The 24,704-nt window shown below is 35.4% G+C and overlaps 1 protein-coding gene across 2 annotated transcripts in view; it reads right to left on the reverse strand.

The window, feature by feature from the left end:
• Nucleotides 1-24,704, reverse strand: part of LOC140152845 (ATP-binding cassette sub-family C member 9-like) — a 45,459-nt gene that overhangs the window by 11,758 nt on the left and 8,997 nt on the right. For both annotated transcript variants that reach the window (XM_072175368.1, XM_072175369.1), the window contains 15 exons: nt 19,692-19,922; nt 15,947-16,114; nt 15,185-15,263; nt 14,870-14,981; nt 13,539-13,655; nt 11,380-11,545; nt 9,632-9,769; nt 9,156-9,405; nt 8,184-8,389; nt 7,510-7,673; nt 5,200-5,269; nt 2,848-3,005; nt 2,395-2,487; nt 730-832; nt 395-511 (listed from right to left, as the gene is read on the reverse strand). In XM_072175368.1, the coding sequence (XP_072031469.1) occupies nt 395-511; nt 730-832; nt 2,395-2,487; nt 2,848-3,005; nt 5,200-5,269; nt 7,510-7,673; nt 8,184-8,389; nt 9,156-9,405; nt 9,632-9,769; nt 11,380-11,545; nt 13,539-13,655; nt 14,870-14,981; nt 15,185-15,263; nt 15,947-16,114; nt 19,692-19,922 (2,172 nt within the window). The remainder of the gene's footprint in view (nt 1-394; nt 512-729; nt 833-2,394; nt 2,488-2,847; nt 3,006-5,199; nt 5,270-7,509; nt 7,674-8,183; nt 8,390-9,155; nt 9,406-9,631; nt 9,770-11,379; nt 11,546-13,538; nt 13,656-14,869; nt 14,982-15,184; nt 15,264-15,946; nt 16,115-19,691; nt 19,923-24,704) is intronic.

The raw sequence follows: 24,704 nt of genomic DNA on the forward strand, positions 1-24,704 counted from the left end.
TTATCATATTTATTTTGTTGTTGTGTGTTTTCATACAAAACATGTTTTCTTTATATAATTTAATGTTATTAAAACGTTTTTACTTAAACCAAAACCCAAAATATAACTTGTTTAAAACCTTTGTGAAACGTTTTTGTGTGTGCTAGATTTAAGAACATTTGGGTGTACTGTAAAGCTTGAACAGTCTCTCTTATGTAAAATACTACAAAGTATATCACTTCACTTTTGATTTTGTGAGGGCAATCAATTCAAATTTTTATATTGTCCAATGAGCTTTCTTCAAACTTAACGCACATACATTTATGTTATTACAACGGTTTCTCTTTTAAAATAATTTGACTTGAATACAGTAAATTATTTTATTTCCTGAAAGCTTACAAAGCTTCTTACATACCATGAGCACGTAATTAAGAGCTAATCCAACTGAACTGGAATCCAGACTTCCAAAAATTGTTGCTTGGAGTATAGTTGTCAAGCCTACAAAAAGTACAATAAATCCACCGCATATGCTCTGGAAATTAAAAAAGATTTATTAAAAAGATTATATATATATCGAAGATATTGACCCATTTTAATCTTAATGAAAAGATCTGCTTTTTTTGATAAAGTATTTTGGGGAACGGGTCGATTTGGTTGAATAAAATTGAGAAAAATCAAAACATGATTATATTAAAACTTTAACGTCATTATACAAGTTAGCTGTCGATTTGACTGATTATGCGCTTTTACCATTTGTAGTCCCAGCCATCCATAAGCAGCTTGTAGATACAGAAAAGCTGTATTGTTTGTATCGATTCTCTTGAGTAAAGTGCCAAAAAACCTCTTCTGTTCTCTGAAGTAAATGGTCATATAATGTTAAGAAAATGGAAATAGAAAGAACGCCGTCAGCAATTGTTGCCATACAGACAATACTAACAAGAAAAATATTGCAATTTTGCTTTAAAAAAAATTAAGAGAGATCATGACAACAATGTTATGTGCAGTAGAATTAGTTACATTCTGGTTAACAGAAAAACTTAACTTGGTTTCTTTACAAGTTCGGACTAAATCATCCAGAAAAGGAGTTGAACCATTTTCGACATTTTCGCGCATAATAAGCTTGCATCGTGGAAAATAATTGACTTTCATAATTAGGCCTAAAAAATTGTTTGATTGGCGTAACCCGACCGACCCTAAAAATAGGCCCGACCCTAGACTTTTTTCCTATTTTTTTACAAAAAATGAATCAAAAAATCAAAAAAAAAGATTAAAATTAAAAAAAAAAGTTCGTGTAAAAAAAAAAAAAAAAAAATATTGCCGACCGACCTACCTTAATATTTTTTTTCAAGTTACGCCAATCAAACAATTCTTTTGTTAGGCCTTAGCAATTGCGTTTGTGCTTTTCAGAAACAAAGGAGTCATAGTGTAAATTATATACAGTAGAATCAGTAACATTTTGTCTACAGAAAAAAACCCTTTATTTGGTTTCTCTCCTAGTTCAGGTTCAAACGCTCTACCCGATTTTACTTAATCCCCTCGAGTTGGGCCACTTTTAAATTTATATGCCATTTTCGCACGTATCGAGTTTTTAACGCGTAAAACAATTTTCATGCTTATCGGCAAAGATTTCAGAACAAAAGCAAAGGGTTTTCACGTTTTTCTTTCACTTCATTGACATCGGTAAATAAATATTATGATATTTATTTTAAATGTATAAATTAAAAGACCACTTCGAATGCCCCATTGTTCAAAATTACCCATCTTAGAGCACGCACCGACCATATGGTTCATGATTCAACTCACTTGCTGCACAAAGGCATGAAAGTGCTCAAGCTGTTTTAGGACTACTTTACACATTTGGTCATATCTTTGCTTCTAGACCACCGAAAACCGAAAATATATTGAAATAAAGCTTATGTAATAGCTTATCAAATTACCTTAAAACAAAGTAAAATGCAATATATGTTTGCCTTATACTATTTTCTTATTGTATAATTTTTTTTGTTACAACCTGTATACTAACATGCAAAGCAATGAAAATAAAAATAAATAATTGTATAATGGTATCCAACAGCAAATACTGTATAATTAAACAGTCACCAGAAACCACTTCTTAGGTGATACCGAGTGGCTTTAGAATACATATAAAAATGCCTTGAAGCAGATTGAATAACGAATATTACTAAGTTTCATCGAATATTAGAAGTCGAATATAAACGGAATATGTAACGGTACACAGAGTTATTTCCAGTGACTCTTGTCACTCATTTACTACTAAATCAGTAAGTAGAATCTTTTCAAATGTCCACTCATCTACTTATATATAATGTTGACTCGTCATAATTAAATGTACATCATGTTGAAGACAAACAAAATGATAACTGTAACTGCTTACAATGTTTTTACGTATGTTACCTGTACGCCCGTAATGTTGTTAATCCGCCCAGAGTCTCAGAGAAATGAGCAAATACTGGTGATCTAGTAACACTGTCTAATCTTTGAAGCTCTCTAGATCAAAGAAGAAAAATAAAATTCATCTTAGTATATCATGGATCGTTTTTATGTATTATTAATACTCAAAACGTCAGCATTAGTCTATGTATCCGTATGCATGGCGTATGTAGAGAAATCCCAAAATTGTCTAATAAGCTTCGGGGAAAATATTGTAAGTTCAACCTTTTTAATATAGTAGTATAAATTTAGTAGCAGTTGCGACGCGTAGGTAGAGGATCGCCTGTTGTCGGTACTTCCCGACACTCTCCTCTTGGTGTTGTTTATAGGTACAATATGATGATATTAGCAAAATATTGCCTTGAAATATATATAAACATTGTTTTTATTTAGTTTTAATCCGAAATGAATACAAACCTTGAACTTCGAATAAAGTACACAGCTATGACGATATTAATTGCAACAATAGGGATGACTTCTGCGATAAATATAGGCGTTATGATGGAATTGACGATGAGAATAAAAAAGAAGTTCCAAATGCAGTAAACTAGGCACTCGAGTGTAATAATTAATTTCTGTAAGGAATGAAAATATAGCTTATAGATAATGATAGAAAATACACTTTTGGTATAATGTTTTAACCTTGTCGACACACTCAGTGCCACCGACCGGGGCGGGGGGCAAGGGTGCGTTATCCCGGGGTCCAAGGAGGCCCGTAAAAGTAAAGAAAACAAACTATACTATGGCCCAGTAAAAGCAAAGAAAGGGGACCTAAGGGGCCCATGAAATGTAAAGAAGAGATACCTTGTAATTAATTTTTTCTTTGCTTCATAGGCCTACGGGCCAACTAAGGTCACATGTCTTGTCCATTAAGGTATCTCTTATTTGCTTTTACGGGCCCTCTAAGGCCTCTTTTTTTTCTTTTACGGGACCATTATGATATCTTTTTTTTTTGCTTTTAGTACATGCCCGCTAAAGTCTCTTTGATTCCTTTTACGGGCCATGTATCTTTCCTTTGCATTTTAGGGAATCACTGTTTTTGCATTTACGGGTCCATTATAAGGTTTCTTTCCTTTGCTCTTTTAGGCCCATAAAAGAAAACAAAGAAGAGTAGCGGGCCCTTATAAAACAAAGACGTGCATTAAGAAGAAACAAGATAGTCTTTGACTCGTACTTTCTAATATATATCACAATGATCAACCTCGATATATATGAAGTGCAGCTTAATTGTGCAAGGAAACACTCTTTTAATTTTAAGGGGGAGATGAATTTTGCCGCTTACGATATTCCGATGAGATTAGACTTGAAAAGCGTTTCCCCACGATATGCCCACATCTGGACCCAACCCTCTTATGAAGAAAATTTACCTTGATTATGGCTACTCAGTGTTAAGCTTAAGGGATCTAGAATGAGCGTTTATGGCGTTTCGACAGTATTTTTTGTGGGACATAAGAGCACCTCAGACGTATCGAATTGCATTCTGAATACGAAGCATGTCTTTCTGATATCAAATAATTTTCATTTTTGAAATTCACGATATAATACAAATTTTATGACAAATTATTAAAATTTGATATTTTTCAAATTGTTGATATATAACAGTCCTCGAAATAAATTTTATAAATCTAATGATATATTCTTAAAGTGTATGTAGCTGGGAGGAAAAGCCGACGATCAATTGAAAATTTTGACCTTTTATATTGAAGATATGGATTTTTTTTTCCAAATACGAAAGGTCAAAATTTTCAATTGATCATCGGCTTTTCATCCCACCTACATACACTTTAAGTATAAATCATCAGATTTATAAAGTTTACTTCAATTACTGTTAAATATCAAAAATATCAATTTTTAATGATATGCCATAAAATGTGTATTACATTGCGAATTGCAAAAAATCAAAATTATTTGATATCAGAAGGACATTCTTCGTATTCAGAATGCAATTCGATATGTCTGATGTGCTCTAATATCCCACAATAAATACTGTCCGAACGTTCATACCCCTTCCCTTAACCCTAAAATAAACGGTTGCAATGAAGATGATTAAAAGTAGCAACGTAACTAATCATTCTATGTTCCAAACTTTAAAACAAGAGAATTGATCAAGCCGTTTTTGGATTATACCAAAATGTCTTAGGGGGACTTACTTTTTTGGAACCGTTTATAAGGTCCACAACTACAACTTATAAGTTCCCTCCTAATACATTTTAAAATAAGTCGAAAAATATTTTACGAAATGTAAAAATGTAAAAAAGATATGTATAGCTGTATCTGTTTTACCCCTGTGGACCAATTTATAGCGTCACATATCATTACGTTTAGTCACAATGGTTAATTGTGTAAGAAAAGAAGCCGTTTTAAAAATTGCACCTGAGTTCATAGCAGTCAGGTTTTCAAACACATAAATAGGCATGGCCTACTCTATCGTTTGGGAGTTGACTCCTATGGACTCAGATGAAACTTTTAACACTGTTTAAAACGGTCTCTTTTTTACACATCACACATGAATCATTATGACTGAACGCAATGACGGGTGACGCTATAATTTGGTCCATATGTGTAAAACAAATAAAGGCTACACATATCTTTTTTACACGTTTCCATTTAGTCAAATATTTTCGATAATCTTAAAACTTTTAAGTTGTGGACCCTATATTGTAGTTACAGTTAGTGTCATCCATATCGACCATGGTAAAGTAGTATATTAGTTTCCTATTTTGTGCCACAGACAACTATTATAGCAATCGAACAAAATAGGATGCTTACTGTATCAATAATTTGGGTGTCACTTGAAAATCTGTTTAGTATCCTACCGATTGGTGTCGTGTCGAAAAATCTATGAAAACGGCAAAGTAATAAAAAAAAGTATGTATATAAAGCAGACGTACATTCACTCACATTCGACACACCCACTCGAAAATACATCTAAACAAAGGTGTTTTATATTTTCTAGAGTAATTACAAAATCATGGCAACGGAGCGAGCACCATTTATATGGGATTCGAGTGTCTAGAGTTTTCAAACTGAACTAGTACTGGTAGTCTCAGTATAAAGTCTTCAAGCACCACTTACCATAGGCAGCGAAAGCGGGCGGGGGATTTGGAGGGGGACACGTCTCAAAAAAGTTTTTGCAAGGGGGAGGACCCCCCCCCCATAAAGTCAATAATTGCCCTGTACATTTGCTGGCTTAGTACGAACAAAACCGTGTTTTGGGGCCTAAATAGATACAACTGCGAAATTTCGTGCGCGCACTCCCCTACAAAATAGCAAAACACACCTCATTGGGTGCTAAAATGGTCTGAAATTTTTTTTTTCGTTCGCAAAAAAGTTACAGTAAAACAGGAATAAAATATGGTCATTACCAGACCCCCCTAATTTGTATTGCTTCTGCCGCCACTGTCGCGTTGTTACGAGTCGTTAATGACTCAAGGCCAAAAGCAATTTTTACCCGAATTCACTTCAGAATGCACACCAAAACACACTGTTTACAATATCTGAATACATCTACACCTTACGACACTTAAGACACATGGGCTAAATATTGCGAAAATTCTAGCTTATTTTATATTTTCTAGAGTAATTACAAAATCATGGCAACGGAGCGAGCACCATTTATATGGGATTCGAGTGTCTAGAGTTTTCAAACTGAACTAGTACTGGTAGTCTCAGTATAAAGTCTTCAAGCACCACTTACCATAGGCAGCGAAAGCGGGCAGGGGATTTGGAGGGGACACGTCTCAAAAAGTTTTTGCAAGGGGAGGACCCCCCCATAAAGTCAATAATTGCCCTGTACATTTGCTGGCTTAGTACGAAAAAAACCGTGTTTTGGGGCCTAAATAGATACAACTGCGAAATTTCGTGCGCGCACTCCCCTACAAAATAGTAAAACACACCTCATTGGTGCTAAAATGGTCTGAAATTTTTTTTTTCGTTCGCAAAAAAGTTACAGTAAAACAGGAATAAAATATGGTCATTACCAGACCCCCCTAATTTGTATTGCTTCTGCCGCCACTGTCGCGTTGTTACGAGTCGTTAATGACTCAAGGCCAAAAGCAATTTTTACCCGAATTCACTTCAGAATGCACACCAAAACACACTGTTTACAATATCTGAATCTTTAATACAAAAGTATGATTTAACAAGAATTTTGGTAAGTGAACATAAATACATACAATCAGTCAGAACCAATCAAATACATTGTTTAGAAATGTTACTTAACCAGCAGCTTTTTTCTTATCTGAACAGATCCATCAGGATCGTTCATAAAAGTCACTGGTAAGCAAATGTTCTCAAGACAGATCCGAAATAAGTAAATTCACTAGAAATATTTCGATTCCTATCAGGAATTTTGTTCACTCTGGTTTTGGTGAGTGGTAGTGTTTCTAGATCTTATCGGTAATCTTTGTGACTGGTCTTGATGACGTCACATGGGTTGCTCGCCGATTGATGATCTGATCGTAGATTCGATCAAGTCTGTGGGTGGGGGTGGGGGTAATTGGATGGGAGGAGGCTAAAGTCATCAACCAAGAGGTCAACAAAACAATCCGCTGACTCAAAGAGGACATTTTATATACGGAGCAGAGGCAACACCACCATGAAAAAGGACGAGGGGTGTACATTTTCTTACATACTAAACACAAAAATGTCCCATTATATTATTAGCCAATTACTTATTTCACCGTTTCACAACATACGATGTAATCTGGAAATTCCAAGCCTGATTATAAACATTAACATTTCACATTACAATACTTCCTGGGGTATTTCCAAAATGATGTCATATCCATATTCCATATTACATTGTAGAGAATTGCCATACTGGCATTACATGACAAAGGGGATTCTCAAAATATCATTACACACCAACTCTACTCTTGCAAGGGAGTTTCCCGTCTCTCATATCTCTCATGTAATAGCTTTAAATAATGTAAACAAAGATGGACGATTAAATAAAATTAATCAGGGCACATCACATCGTACGTAACTATTCTGGTGTGGACTGTGAGAGCCGCACATTGCATTTCAAAGTGACAGGCGACAGGATTTCTTTATTTTCACTACGGCTATTTACTATACCTATTTGGTGCTTTTGTAATATTTCTCAGCATTCGCAAGTACACATCTTTTGCAGCATTCCACGTAGAATACAGCAAACTAGTAGCCATGACCATCGCCAACATAAAACATGCACTTGTAAATCCTATATACGGACCTACATACTGTTGGGTGATATCTCCAACCTTAAAAATAAACACATACAAATAGTAATAATGTTAATAATAATCATAATAATTATAATAATAATAATAATAATAATAATAATAATAATAATAATAATAATAATAATAATAATAATAATAATAATAATAATAATAATAATAATAATAATAATAATAATAATAATAATAATAATAATAATAATAATAATAATAATAATAAATAATAATTAATGAGATTTGGTTATCAAATGTTGACAGTCTCATTACATGGGGCATGCTACAGGCATTGTTTGACAAAATCAGTTATTGCTACTGATTTGGCTGAATAAGGCGGTTAAACCTCTTTAATGACAAATGTCAATCATTTTACCTTTTGTTTTTGCTTTTTAAGATGTTTATCAACATTTAGCAGAGGTTCGAGAAACTGGCTGTTATGGTGAACGTTTAGTATATAATAAACAAGGAATGTTGCCATTTTTAGTGATAGATGCTATGACCAAGTTACATCAAGAATTTACCACAAGTACTGACCGTTCTATTTTGGTCAAGTCCAGCTTCCGCCCAATCCGACAGCAAAAAATTTCTTGCCACGTCGAAAGCTTCCAGCAACATATATGCAAATGGGAACGAAATCGCCCAAAACAAACCCATGTTGCGAGCATAATACAAATAAGTATCTGCAGAAACGGAACCACGTGCCAACTCTTCTGTTTGAATGAGCTTGCCTTTTGATAATTCTGAGAAAGAATTTTTCATTATATATCATTACACACTCATTGAAAGCTATTAAAACGTTTAGTACCCTTTATATAACCCGACATTTAAAGGTTTTCTGTAAAGAATTTTGTGTTTGCTGGGAACTGGGAAGTCCTGTTGCACTCAACGTTTGGTATGACTGATGTGTATGAATCCTGTATCAACATTCGCGAGGACCACTATAGACCCTACATAATATGATAAGGGTGTTCATCCAAACAATCACTCCTCTAATGCTGACGGCGATATGTGGGTTTCTGACTAAATTAACCTCTTATTTGGCCATTTAGCCTAAAAAGTACCCTTTTTTGCACTTTTCGCGCGGAATTTGTACCATTTCACTCGCAAAATACCTCTTTTTAAAGTCACATAGTCACACTCAACAACACAAGGTTAATCAATCTGCCATGAAAATATCTTACTTCTGTCTAATACCGAACTAGTACAACTCAAAAATCCCAGTTTAATGAAAAGATCATTTTGTCAAATAAGCCACATGGTTTTCCATATTATCCAACGCAATTAATATTCTGGGAAATGTGGGAATTTCTCGATGCATAGATCTGAATTTGTTATTGTGATTTCATGAGGAGGTGTTTTTATGAAATAGCTTCAAATGTAAACAAAATTAAATGCTAAACTTAAATTAGTCAGGGTACATCACACTATTTAACTTACCCATCTATACACAATTACTCTGTTTTATTATTATTCTGTTTTAGAATATAAGAAGCATACATATATTACCTTCCACACCCAATGTAGATTTGTTCATACTTTGTTCATTGTGACTTTTCAAAAGAGACTCAGTGACCCGTCTCCGTAGCAGAGCTCTTTCGTCTGCCGCCGACTCCTCTCCAGACAAGCCATCCGATAATTCTGAATCAGTGGCTGCAATTACATCTTGTTGCCATCTTTGGTAAAGCTCTGGATCAGAACGCGCCATGTCATCAAAGTTTCCCTGGAAGGTGATTTGTCCTTCTTCCATTACTATGATCTGTAATAAAAACAATTTTAAGAATCACACAACTATGCATAATAATTATGATTAAGCAAGCATGTCTGATAATTTATTTTTCTTTTCTTTTTCACGAATTCTATAAGCTGTGTGATGATAAATAGAGATAGACGGCATTGGTTTATACTCGTTGCCAAACAGCAAACACATCCTATTATCACATCATACCAATATAATACTACTAACACATAAACAGTATACGTACCTTTTCAGCTTGTTGAAGATACTGCAGCTGATGAGTCACAAGAACCACAGTCCGATTTGCCTTTCGTAGCCTTCCCATGATGCCTTCACGAAACAAATAACCTCCTACATTTACATCCAATGCTGACAACGGATCGTCCTATATGCATTTAGAAGGATATAATTTAGATATAAACATCATGGTCATCTAAGCTCACACGAAAGCTTTGAACAACAGTGTTTTGCCAGAAGCGGGGCACCCATGCCTCTATTAGCTTACTAAAGAGAAATTTAATAGAAATTTAAATAGCCTCTGGGCGCTTTACAAAACATACTAACCATAGGGTTATATTTTCTACATAAGCATCTCATTCCTGCCTTCATAAAAGTACTTTAATACATTTTCAGTTTTTTAATGCAGTCCTTAAAGGGATTGGGCAATTCGGGGCAAATTTAAGCAAAAATGTGAGGAATCTGGCATGTTTACTATGAGTTTTTACAGATACAAAAGTAATGTAGCATATGATAGAGAAAATGCTATTAATATTTGATTATGATCACATTTATAAGCTCATAGGAAATTCTTCAAATAGGCTTGTATATTGATGTTGCATTTCAGTTCACTTAATGTCTTTTATAGCAGCCGCGATTTCATAAATTTCCCGTGGGCTGATTTCCTATAATTTTGCATTGGTGTGTTGCAAACTCCAAAGAAAGCTTCGGAGCACAACATATACCTTAATGAATCTCGTCAATGCAGACAATTCGACGTGAATTTTGCAGCTTCGGAATTGTCTATTTCTACTTGCTATTTTATCAATCTAAATTCACAAATTGATTCCCACTTTTTTTAACGGAAAAAAAATTGCTACAGACATACTGTCATCGACGAAAAGCAAATTTGCGAGTATTCAGTACATGCCTCCTGTCAAAAGTAAAAGTATCCAGTTTAGTGCTCAGTTCTGCTCATACATGTCATATCTACCGAATTGATGTAACGGAATTTTTGAGCATAAATTCTTTGAATAAGCTTACCTATTCAACATGACGCCATGAAATTGAACACGTAAAAAGGCCCAACACAAGCCTTGCTCTGTGGTTTCTATTATACATTGTGTTCGTATATTAGCTTATAATCCATATTGTTAAAGTTCAATGCAGTACTTCATAACTGTGTTACTCTGATACCTAGGGCTTTCAATGTAGGCTGTACGCTTAATGTGAACTGATCTTAGTCTCTGCAGGGGATGTTGTTTGCAAAGTGTTCATACATTGCCGCTTCGGTTCGCGACTAAATTGCAGGGACTGGTTTATAGATATGCTATGCACTGTTTTAGAGTACAGGCCCTGAACAAAATATGATGCAAGCGTATACTGCCGGGCAAGGATTATGGGAACAGCATCACGTGTCAACTTAATATCACTTTGAGGATCTGTTGAACTATAAAATATCCGATCTAAATCCGTGTAAATGGCAAAGTGGGTGGAACGAAAACCTCGACGAAATCTGTGGCCTCCTATAAAACTGTCCAAACTGCACTTACGATAGTGTAGCACTCTGCCGACGAAACACGCTCTTTGTAAAATGGACCCCTGCTTTTTGCTCTCCATTCCAAACCTATACTAACTTCTCACATAAGTCGTGTTCACACGGGCGGACATAAGTCACTTATTACCTGTAATAAGTGCCTATTACCGGCAATAAATGACTCATTACCGGTAATAAGTGACTTATGTCCGACCGTTTGAACACGACTTTAATTAACTTACCAGCAACACAATTGGTTTATTAGAGTACATTGTTCTTGCAACACTGACACGTTGTTTTTGACCACCACTCAAGTTGATTCCCTTTTCACCGATTTCTGTCATATCGCCTGCTGGTAAAATGTCGATGTCCTGTTCCAAGGCGCATGCATCTATTACCTTACGATATCTAATTAAACGAGTAAATTATTTAACCTGCATTGAGAAGGGTCAAGAGAATCGTCTTTGTTTACTCCACAATCTATGTAGTTCTCTGTACTCTTTATAATATATAATAATATTCAGTCACGCGGTAGCCGTGACCCGCAAGTTTAAAAAAAAAACGACTGATAAAGAAGACTAAACAGATGCTCCGCGACACTATTTAAACGTAACATTAAAACACCGAAGTTCTATTGTTCTATGATATTTTTCGCCGGGTACAAAATATATATCTAAAACCATGCTAAAAGTTATTTACTGTCCCAAGTGTAATATTTTAGCAACTCTTTAATTCAAAAAGTGACACCAATCCTATAATCAATCATTGTTTGATAATAAACAAACATTCTTGCTTCATTTCAAGCGGTATTTCATAGCCAAAATTATTGAAAAAATAAACTGATATCCGGAATTTTTGAACACTGCTACAGCCCTAGCTGCGAATCACTTTGGCACTACTTTTTCACAGTCACTTTCTAATATACCCTAGCATTTCCTGTGACACCCTACATACAAATTCTGAACCCCATTCTTTTATTATTTTATTGTTTCCGGACCACAGCGTCCATCGCGTCCCGTTAGCGCAGCGCGCGGCTAGAACCATGAACTTCTAATCCATTTATGATTTTTATACCTCAAGTTCGAAACCTCCTACCTGATCTTTTAAAAATGTTTTATTACCCAATTTATTATCATAAATCAAGATAATACCATTTGTAAATATCCATTGCTATTGTGAAATACCGCCAACAGCCGTCGCTCAATAAGGATATCCAACCAGATTTCCCCGCAGGGCTACAAAGAACCACAAACCGCGAAATATTGATATCCAACAAATTAAAACCGCCAACAACTGCAGCTCAATATGGATATCCAAATAGATTGCCCCCGCAGGACTACAAAGAAACACAGACCGCGAAAAAATGCATATGAAAACTTAATCTTACAATTCAACATGATAAAAACCACACATTTCAACAGCACAAAAATCATCTCAAAAACACGCAAACACGGGAACCGAGCTAGAGCAGTGATGTAGTTGTAGGCTTTTCCTGAGTGGTTGGGATGTTTCTCCTATGTAAATGTCCGCAAAGACTGCTACAAATATTTATATATACCAAAGACGATAACTGACTGGAATTCATTACCAGAACCCATCACAAACATCTCAAACCCAGAAGCCTTCAGATAGGCACTACATGCCCACTACGGAATCACAAGAAAGCAAGCAAGCAAGCAAGCAAGCAAGCAAGCAAGCAAGCAAGCAAGCAAGCAAGCAAGCAAGCAAGCAAGCAAGCAACAAGGATAGCATAATTTCAAACATCTATTTTTCGTTTTATGAAGTACTTTGTAACCTGCTGACTTTCCAAGCTTGGAGCTGCTTGGCTACATTTATAAAAAAAAAGAAAGGAAAACTACCCAACACCCCAAAAAAAAACCACGCTGAAAACGTAAAGCAAGCAGCAAGTTTAAAAAAGGCCCCACCTCTTTGTGAAACTTGATATTTTAAACATCAACAGGAAATCGGTGTTTTTATTTTATTTCAACAAAATACAGCGTTTCCAACAAGATAAAGATAACAATAGCATCGCTACCGTTACATACCTACTTGTTATTCGTTTAATTCAACCTTTAATCAAGAAATTACTCCTAATAGTATTAAACAAACATTAGGATATTGGCTTAAAATGCAAGAATAAGATAATAATCTTTCTGTTCGTTCCAGAAAGCTTACAAATAATTTATATCGCATCTGCACATTAAAGGTACACAACACTTCTGGAAATATTTTAAAGTTTAAATCAGTATGTTTTAAAGTTTAAATCAGTATGTTTTACAAATGGGACCAAGGGAGCCGAGGTTTTTTAGTAGATATATATGATCCTGTGGGTACTGCCCATATATGATTTGTTATTCTTTGATTTTGACAATAATTAAAGTATAGCCTTTTAGGTACAAACCTTCCTTGATTATAAGTTATTCCAAATAACACATTATCCCGCAATGTTGCGTTCATTAGCCACGCTTTTTGTGCTCCATAGGCAACTCCAGTAGAGGACGGTGAGTCGGTCTCATTTCTGAAACACCGAAGTCACACAAAATAAATTACTTTAATCATGTTTATCCTTCGTGTGAAAAAACACAGTAATATTATTAGTGTACTAGTCCTGTAGATAATTGGAGTGGTGATATTTAATTGTCATAGAACTTCAGTGAAGCGATTTAACGTAGACGCGGGTTGAATATTAACTTTAACACCCTGGTGGAGTTTTTGCTATTAGAAGGGAGTAGCCATGGGGGTTTCGCTGGATTAGGGTGATTGGGTCATGGCATCATATGGGACGCATGCGCACTGGTTTTCCGTGTTAGATTTATTTAGATTAGGCAGTATAGCTGATATTGACTCAGCGCGTTGCATATGAATGTGTAGGTAAACCAAATATATCTGCTGTAAACTGTTAGCATTTTCCCAATAAACACAATTTGATCTTCCAGCCGACCTGCAAAACCTCAGAAAAAATACGTTCGAGTATTTGACCTTATTCACATGTTTTTAACCACATCTAGCGCATCACATTTTGAGACTAAATTATAATATAGTCACCTCTGTGTTACTTACCAATTCATGTTGGAAGAACATACTGATGATGAGCATATTGTGCATCCAACATTGGACATTTGTAAAAATGGTACCATTTTAAAATTAGGCTGTTGAAGCATATCTGCAAGTCATAGACTGAAGTAAGTGTTTACCCCTGTAATCCCTGTACATACGATGTACAAGGATCGCAATACCGGTTGGTGATATGGACTTGTGACATGTTGTAACTTTAATGTTAAGTTATTGCTGATGGAGTGCGTGGCACACGAGGGTGGAAACCCGGGGTTAAACGCCACTAACTTCTTTGTTAATCGTCTCTCCTCTTTCCTTTCCGACAGACAATAATCGTCAGCGTTATGCGGCCCATACACGTTCAATCTTACTGATCAATATCAAAAACCCTAGATACAAGAGTGGATACAAAATCTACCATTGAACACGCACAATGGTAGATTTTGTATCCACTCCTGCATCTAGGGTCCCCAATATTGATCAATATTTTGATTGTGTATGGGCCGCATTTAATACTATTGTTTACAATTCAATAGATTTCGCAGCAGCTTTGTAAATAGCTAAAAATCTGATTATATTCAAATTAATGAAGGACCATGTAACAAATTCTACATGATGGAAGTGATGCGGGAAGGGATCTAATGAATCGAACACATAATTTGGGAATGAATAACTCACCTTCTTGTACCAAATGTTATGGATCCTTTAAGAGTTGTCATTTCACCCAGAATGGCAGAGAGTAAAGACGATTTACCACTACCAACACCTCCTATAACCATCGTTACCTCGCCTACAATCATTTCAAGCCATATAAAAAACTTTTGCTTAGAATAGTTTTATACTCTAACAGATCATTCAAAATTAATAATTCTAGTATTATGAAGAATGTATTGTAGACATTTAATTAACAGAACATGGTTACAGCCTGAGCATGCTGAATTATTCATTTATGTATTAATGATACTTTCTCAAATACATTGTTTTAGTAATTACCATAGGGTATTTCCAAATTGATGTTTTTGAGAATTGGTGCAGAACTGTCACTACCCCACGTGAAATCTCCATTTACAATCTGGAATCAAGTACAGGCACATGGTTCATTAAATAAAAGTGTCACCACTGGGTCCCGGCTACGGGTGCATAGTAATAAATAATAAGTTTTAAAAATAATCGATTTTGCTTGGTTGAAGTGGTAATCGTCCATTTCAAGGGATTATGTTAGCATGTATTTTAGTTTGGATGAAAGAAGTAAAATAAGCCCAATACACGGGCCGTCTCATTTTTTCCTTAAAACCAAGATGGCGGCCAAAATCCCATTTTTGAGTGAAAACTCATGCTTAAAAAGTCTTAGAATGTTATGCAACTATTTTATTTTACCTTCAAATTATATACATAATCGGTTACTGGCAACATAATGTGCACAACAACAATAAATGCATTAAACCTACTAGCCATTTTACCCAAAATGACCCATCATTGATGACCATTAAAAAATAATGACACAATGAGTTCATTATGTCATTACGGTCATAATAATTATACAGCTTCTAAAATACCGTTCATTTATTTCTACCGGAGGGGGCCGGGAGCAGACAGAAAGTCACTGCCGAAATATATATGAACCCCCTTCTCCGACAATGAAAACCATATGATCCCCCTCTGAGCTACTTAAAAATCATATGACCCCCCCTTTAGCAATGTGAGAAACAATGTCAACCCATTGTCTAATAGATTCTAACAGCAATTTCAAAATACCTTAAGCGCATAAGTACACTTTAATCCTCGTGTTAACCGGGTTGCTTCTTGGTCAGTTTGGGACAAAACACTCTCATAATCTGTACCATTCGTATGGAGAATGGGAGTTTTCTCGTTGGCAGCGTAATTCTGTCGCTTCTTTTGGTGTATGTGATCAGTAGGCATTTTCTGAAACGAGACGTTATTAATACGTAAGTATAACTAGTACACTGGTGACTAAAACTATAATTCGGATGTCTACACATAAAAGTGTGCGGAGCAGTTTCATAAAAATTGTTCGCCCCAACTACGTATACCACAAACTAAAACTAATCTATAAATTAAACATAATCCAAATCTCATAACCTTATTCTTCCCCAGTTCCTTTTATAGCTCAATGGTAATACAGAGCAAATATGCAATACAATAGGAGCTGCCACGTTAGCATAAGGCAAATACAAGTAGGTTTTATTTTTTATTTTCGCATCAGCAATGCACAGTGTCAACACCCTATATTATAAATATTTTTTCCATACAGCTCCATACTCCGTTGGTGAGCGACGGGCGATTGGTATTTCACCGAACGCAAGAAAAGGAGTCCTATCTGATTGGCTAGAAACCGATAGCTAGATCGCTCACTGGTAAAGTACAAACTCAAAATGTATTCAATTCTATTGAAATCAATACTCTATTATTGACACAGATAAAGAAAGTTTACATATGCATTGTGTTATAGACTTGTGATTGAATATTCTATACAAGCACCTGGATCATAGGTGAATGGGCTAAATGTGTTCCTTTATATAATTGTAAATTCTCAAAATTAAATATATCACAATTTTTATTTACGATATAAAAATCGATACTTATAAAATGCAGTCAAATATATCCACATCAAACAGCAATGGCCGCTAATTAGTGTATTGCATTTCAAGTTAGTGTATTAAAAACAAAATCTGGGTTTTACCTGAAAACAAATCAAATTTTCTTGTAATAGCAACATCATATGAGGTACTAGAGCATGCGCAAATCGTAATAATGTGTAGAATAGAAACTTGGTGGTATCTCATTTGTGAGTGGACGCGGCGAATCAGCCGTAAACTCGGCAAATTGTATTTTGAGTTAAAGTGTCAAATGCATGTGAAGGTCGTATTCATAGGTGTATCAATTCGTTGCGACAAGTATCTTATCAAACGCTGTTTAAATCAATCAATAATACTACTGCTGAAGAGGATAATAAGCTTCTACCTATTTCTATAGAATAGTTCTTGTCTTTGTTTGCTTTGGCTAAATCCTGTTCAAGTGGTAGATAACAAAGCATTGTATTTTGTCTGGGTATGTATAATCAACAATGAACAATGAGAGGATATTTCTGAACCTCGTTGACTTGGGTATTATTTGAAATGACCGCCAATATGACTGCTGGATATTTATTACCAGAAATGTAGAAAAAGAGACACTTGTATAACCGATAAAAAATACAATTTTGTCGAAGGAACAGAGTTCAACAAACCATAACCCTGCTTCTGGATATCGTTTGAAGTCAAATGATATACCATTTTAAAGCTTATGATGTATATTTTCTAAACACGAAATAAAACAATATTGACCGGGGCCGACTTTACGGCTGATTCGCCGCGTCCAGTCACATATGATAGTCGTATGGTGTAAATGGTATGCTTAGCCTGAGTCGCTCGGCCTATCTCGAACAAAATCGCCATGCGTAGCTATTGGAAAACGAGAGGATTCGCCGTACTATCACGGCAATTTTTGACACGAAGATATAGGGATGATGACGCTGTGCAATGTTTACTGTGGGTGTCATCATTGATGCGGAGCTTGCCTACTTTATAACTTACGGTGAATTGTGGCAACCACTGATGGAAGCTTGAGTTACCATCAAAGTGCTGGCATTTTGTCAAGTTTGACTTGTGGAAGAACCATCCCATGGTTTCCCCACCATGAGCTATTTTTACTTTTAAAATACCTGACTCGTCCATAGTGATGACTATATAGACGCAACCATCAAGTTTTGGTCAAATTTGAAATGAAATTCAATTGTGCAATATTTATCCAGCAAATGCGCATCATATATCCAATGTCCGGAATCCTAACCCAAATATTATCTACATCACTTAATTCTAGCCTTAATAATCATGACCATAATAACCTTTCGGTAGCTATCATTTTTGTCGGAAGAGGATTTTAAATTTACTGGGGTCATAGAATCTTTGTAATACAATGGGCATTCAAACGGATTTTCGTCTGTTCGCCAGTGTAAGCACTGGAATAGGGTCTTGGTATCACACATTCCAAGTGACACCTTCCATCAAAATTTATTAGCCCAAACTTACTTAAAACATTATCATTTGAAATCGATAGGATATTGGATGAATTCTGCTTTTTTTGTTGCAATACCTTAATTTGTATAGTGTATGTACAAAAACAAATACAGACGCAACAATTCAATCAGTTATTTTCACTCCTGTATATCATAAACAAAGACAACTATGTCAAAATAAAATCAGCAGCAAATTTCAAGACCCTTTAGTTCTAATTTAAGACCTCATTTGTTGAAATCGGTTGAGAATTAAAGAATCGGTGATCTAAAACCCAAGGAAGAACGAAATCAAAAGTTGCAGTTTAATGTTCTAAGGCCAAAAAATATGTTTGCCTACCCTGCACCGACCGGCAAAATTGGCAAAAATCAAGGCCGGCCTTCTTTTTAAATTTTAGTTGATAATTTTGATGTTTTTATTACTTTTTCTATGTGTAAATTTCATTTCAAAGCTTAATTTGGCCAACAACATTTTTGTTAAGAAGAAAATCATTACCGTAATCTCATATAACAATTAACATTTCATAATTCATTTGTTTGTTTGTTTATTTATTTGTTTGTTTACCCAGGTTGGTCCGTGAGGGACACATGCTAATCCATGGGAAATCCATGGACCGCCCCAAGCTCATACAATAAAAATGCACAAGATGGAATCCTTGTTTCCAATAAACTGCGCGCCTTATGCCTGTATGTATTTAGTCACTCTTTTAGACTTTGTTTTCAACAAATGAGGTCTTAAATCCGAGCTAGTTCAGCTACTGGCTGCTGGTTCTAATTTCTAATAGTCACTCTTTTAGACTTTGTTTTCAACAAATGAGGTCTTAAATCCGAGCTAGTTCAGCTACTGGCTGCTGGTTCTAATTTTGACATTTTTGTCTTTGTTTAGAATTTACAGGGGTGAAGATTGCACATTAATTGCAAATCAGTGGATTGTCTTATTTATAAACGTGTTATAAGGAGTGGGTTTTAGATAAATCCATACAAGATCGGCAAGTCTCTCGGTGCCAATGACCCCCTCCCCCCACACTTTCAGCAGTAGTATACCACAATATACTGCTGAACCCCGTGGTTCAGCTATGGCGCGGTAACCGCGCTAGTTAAGAAAGAAATTAACGTAACGTAACGTTGACCAACAGAGGATGTCAATATACCAAAAGAAGAAACGATGCTCTCGCACGATTCTAAACATGACATTTTGCCTGTTCTACTACTGCCATGGGCGGTAATACGGGCAAGATCTTGTGTATTTCCTAAACATTAAACTTCGCATCTGAGACCGTTTAGAGGGTCATAATGATATTTTCAACCGCTACAAATATTAATCAGTAGTTAATCTTCGTTTAATGTTTCTTTTATTTCGTTTTATATCAATATTTTGTACTATATCAACCCATATTACAGGGTATGCCACATTTGTGAAAACCTTACCTTATCTTTGTTAAAATACTCCATCCATTGGATTTCATGAGACCGTTCCGTTTCTGGAGCCGTAAAAAACGCCTCAAATCTACGTACACCAATATATGCATTCACTAAAAAAGAAGTGACCATTGGCACAAAATACATCGGTTCTAAGAGTAAGGTCATCAAAGAAAGAGCGGCAAATGTTGTATTTGGTTCCAAAGTTTTGCCGGTAATGTAGGGGTAAGAGGTAAATACCTGCGATTATAGAAAAAAGTAATAGGATGAATGTATTATTCACATCGTAATTATTCTGTTTTTATAGATCAAAAGTATGTGTAAATGCAATGACGAAACCAAACAAATAATTTGGTTAAGTGAAGACGTAAAGATGCGTACATTTTCTTAGAGGAAGGCAAAGTTGCATGAAAGGTCACCTTTGACAAAAAAGTTATATAGTTCTGGGAAATTCTCTGTTTTTGAAAAAAGAAATCCGATGTTAATGCAAACATTTCTCTCTCACATTTATCTACATTCCTAGAAATGCATCTATTACTGATTCCTCTCTCATATCTCACGTGTGCAATTTGCATTATAGCTCCGTTCATATCATAATCGTAATTTACACCGCCCCCTCTCAAAAACTAGTGCATTGCATGTGTACTTGCTCAATTATTTGTGTTTATACAATTTTTTTTAATCCGTTTTCAAATTCTTCGTTTATATCCTTTTTACGCACCATGCAAAAGAGACCAAAAACGCGTTCCATGCTTTTTTTCTTCAAATGTGTGCCCCGTATAAAACCACACCGAGTGATTGTTTTCTCCTTTTTTGGATTGTGCTACAAACCGATCAAAGAAATAATGTTACCATTTGGAACTGGGTTTGGAAGATACCTTCTCCAAATTCGAACCACTAGCATCCATGGTTCGATGTAAAGAGTCTTTCCTATTCAGAGGAAATATTGCAATTACACACCTTATTGCCTTTTAACAATAACCAATGACGTTAGCACATATGTGACCATCCATCTCAAACCGCTCGTAAAGTCGGCAAATTGTATTTCGAGTTACAGTGCAAAATATGCATAGAGGTTGTATTCATATGTCCCTAATATTTGTCCGACATGTTTCTCATCTTAGTCCAGTCAAACACCAATCTTTAATCCTATTGTTGAAGAGGATAATAAGCTTATACTTATGTATAGCATTAGTAAAAAGCTTAAGTCCTTTTTTGCTTTGGCTAAATCCTAACCAACAATTACCAATGAGAGGACATTCCTGAATGCGAATGAGCCGTAAATTCCTCCCCCGGTCAATTTTGTTCCAAAAAATAAACATCATAAACTTAAAAATGGTATATCATTTAACTTCAAACGATATCCAGAAGCGGGGTTATGGTTTGTTAAACTTTGCTCCTTCAACAAAATCATAGCTTTTTACGTTTTTACATGTGTCTCTTTTTCCACATTGTTGGCAATAAATATCAAACAGTCATAATTGGCGGTCATTTCAAATCATCCCCAAGTCAACGAGGTTTAAGAAAGTTCTCTCATTGTTAATTGTTGGTTATGCATACCCGTACAAAATACAATGCCTGGTAACCATGGTAACCCACCACTTGAACAGGATTTAGCAATATAAGCAAACAAAGACCAGAGCTATTAAAGTCGTGTTCACACAGTCGGACTTAAATCACTTATTACCGGACTTAAATTACGTCGGTAATAGTATCGGATATAAGTGGCAGTGTGAATGAGCGTCGGATATAACTATATCCGACGTAATGTGCTTTAAATCCGACAATTTGTTCACACAGTCGGACTTAAATTACGTCGGTAATAGTATCGGATATAAGTGGCAGTGTGAATGAGCGTCGGATATAACTATTATAGTTATATCCGACGTAATGTGCTTTAAATCCGACAATTTAAAGCTGAAGATGACCAGGGTTAAGAGCTGTTAAGACCGATCGAAACGTTACGTCCGGTAATAGTATTTTACGTGTGGACAGCACTATTTGGCTGTCGGGTATAACTGTGAGATATCACTCGCGCAAAATTTTAAGCAGAGTCATTTACTGCGTGAAATCATCATGGCTGCAGCTGCAAATGTTAATATAAATAAACGCAATAGAGGGGTCAATTGGAATGTCAAGGAAGCATTGGCTCAAAATTTGGAGAGACACGGAAAGTATTTCTGGGATATAAAAAGCTTTGGGAGGAGATAGTCACGCTATAACTTGACAAGGGGGATTCCTCATACGGTCGGGGAGCAGATACATGCTAAGATAAAGGCATTGAAAACTCTCCATCGCACCCTCCATGATTGGGTGAAAAGTTCAGGCGCATGAGCAATTTGACCATCCTTATTGGGATGACCTACACGAGTTTCTAGGGGGTAGCAAATGTAAACACTCCAGAGGGTTCAGGGTGGGCAGTATGGCCCTGGATGTAGATGGAGATGAAGCAAGATAACAGAAAGGCATGCAATTGGATTTTATAAGATGATTAGGGGGTCCCAAATATACGGAAAGAAAAATAAGGGGGGGTCATAAAAATGTTTGATGACCAAAATGTAGGGAGTCACAACACAACATGAATACAGATAGTGTGTTTATTTTATTCCAAAAAACTGATGCCTGTTTTTTTTGGGGGTGCAAACGGTGGGGTGGGGTCATAAAATATTTGCTACCGAAATAGGGGAGGTCGCAATTTTATTGAAGCCGACTTTTTGTAAATTTGGGACCCCCCCCCCCCCCGAAGAAAAGAATAGCATGATGATGGGAGTCATTGTTATTTTCTTTTTGTCATTTTTTCAAAGATGTCCACCATGTAGGGCCTACATGTATAAAATGCGGTATAGAGCTAAGTCTACTGTAAAACGGGACTACTTTGTAAAACTAAAATAATAATAATAATAATAATAATAATAATAATAATAATAATAATAATAATAATAATAATAATAATAATAATAATAATAATAATATAATAATAACTACTACTACTACTACTACTACTACTACTACTACTACTACTACTACTACTACTACTACTACTACTACTACTACTACTACTACTACTACTACTACTACTACTACTACTACTACTACTACTACTAATAATAATAATAGAACCTACATAAATACAAAATTGGTCTGAATTTGGGAACTTTTGAATTTGCATTTTTCTTACATGACGATGACATACTTAAAGGCCCTTTCAGTGATTTCACAGGAACATTAAAAAAAATGGAAATTTGTCAGAGTTGCTTAGAAATAAAGAATAAGTCTACAGAATTTCATTAAACCACTTTTCCCTGAATACATCGACAAATTAGTCAAAAAACAGAAGTTTTAGAAAGGTTTTCTACTTCAACTCAGATCGACTCGAGAAAATCGAGATTTTCGTACAGTGCGCCACCAATCGACTGGAAAAACTTCCTAGTCCAGTGTTTCTAACACGGGGGAAGTAGCGTCTAAATTGATTTAAAACAGACGCTTAATTTTTGTAGTAGAAAACAAAATAAGCAATTAAAGGTCACCGAGGCAAACTAACGGTCAATTCAAATATGAAAAACAGTTAAAATTGTGTATTTTGTTTAAAATAGTAGCTACTGATGTAATAAGTAGTAGAAACAATACGCAACGCGTGTTGGTACGTGGAGAGTGAGCTTCTTTCGATCTCGAGTCGGACTTTTTTGTACTGTCAGTATCAAAAGTCCAGAATCATGCAAATGCTTTATTTTGTCTAAAATACACGGCTTTCGACCGAACCACTAGCAGGCTATGTTAGCACATCTATGCCAATTACAAAGGTACCAAAATCTGAATTTTGATGATTTTTACGATCGTCCGGATGAGCAAATCACTGAATGGGCCTTTAAGAAGAAAAGAATAGCATGATGATGGGAGTCATTGTTATATTTTTTATTTTTGTCATTTTTTCAAAGATGTCTACCATGTAGGGCCTACATGTATAAAATGTGATATAGAGCTAAGTCTACTGTAAAACGGGACTACTTTGTAAAACTAAAATAATAATAATAATAATAGTAATAATAATAATAATAATAATAATAATAATAATAATAATAATAATAATAATAATAATAATAATAATAACAATAATAATAATAATAATAATAATAATAATAATAATAATAATAATAATAGAACCTATATACATAAATACAAAATTGGTCTGAATTTGGGAACTTTTGAATTTGCATTTTTTCTTACATGACATACTTACCGCATTGTCTGTAATTTTTTCTAAAGAAGGGCGTTTATTGGAAGTGAATTTTCAGTGAAAAAATTTTAAAATTTGGTTACATTTTCTGATGGTGCTCATGTAGAAAGGAGGGATTTATGACCGGTAATATGCTTATCGGACATAACACGTCGGACATACGCTGGCGAAGTGACGTAATTAATCGGAATAATTACCATAGCAATAGGTGAATTTTGAACATATCGCGCTGTACTACAAGCAGGTTGCATTCATCACCTGTGTATGTCTGCAATCACAGATTGAATACAATACTGGTCTTTTCAAAGATACTTATCTTACAGGTGCAAGTAATCAGCACGAATCACCTATTGCTATGGTAGTTAATCCGATTATTACGTAACTTCGCCAGCGTATTGCCGACTAATGTGGACGCGCTAAGGGATTAGCGGAAATATTTAATTCGATCGGACATAAGTCTAGATAAAATATTACCGGTAATAAGTGCATGTGTGAACACAGCTTAAAAGTTCTATAGCCATCCAAGGTAGAAGCTTATTATCCACTTCAACAATAGGATTATTGATTAGTTTTTGACTATCGAAATGAGACGGATGTCGGGCCAGCTTAAGTTACCGATGAATATGACCTTCGTACGCATTTTACACCGTAACTCAGAATACAATTTAGGGAATTTACGGCTCATTTGTGCTGCCGGGTCACATTTAATACCAGCAATGTGGAAAAAAGAAATAATGTTGTGCGAAAATAATGTACCCTTTTACGGAAGGAGCAAAGTTTAACAAGTT

This window comes from Amphiura filiformis, chromosome 5 (genome assembly GCF_039555335.1).
Source record: "Amphiura filiformis chromosome 5, Afil_fr2py, whole genome shotgun sequence".
In the NCBI taxonomy this organism is placed as follows: Eukaryota; Metazoa; Echinodermata; class Ophiuroidea; order Amphilepidida; family Amphiuridae; genus Amphiura; species Amphiura filiformis.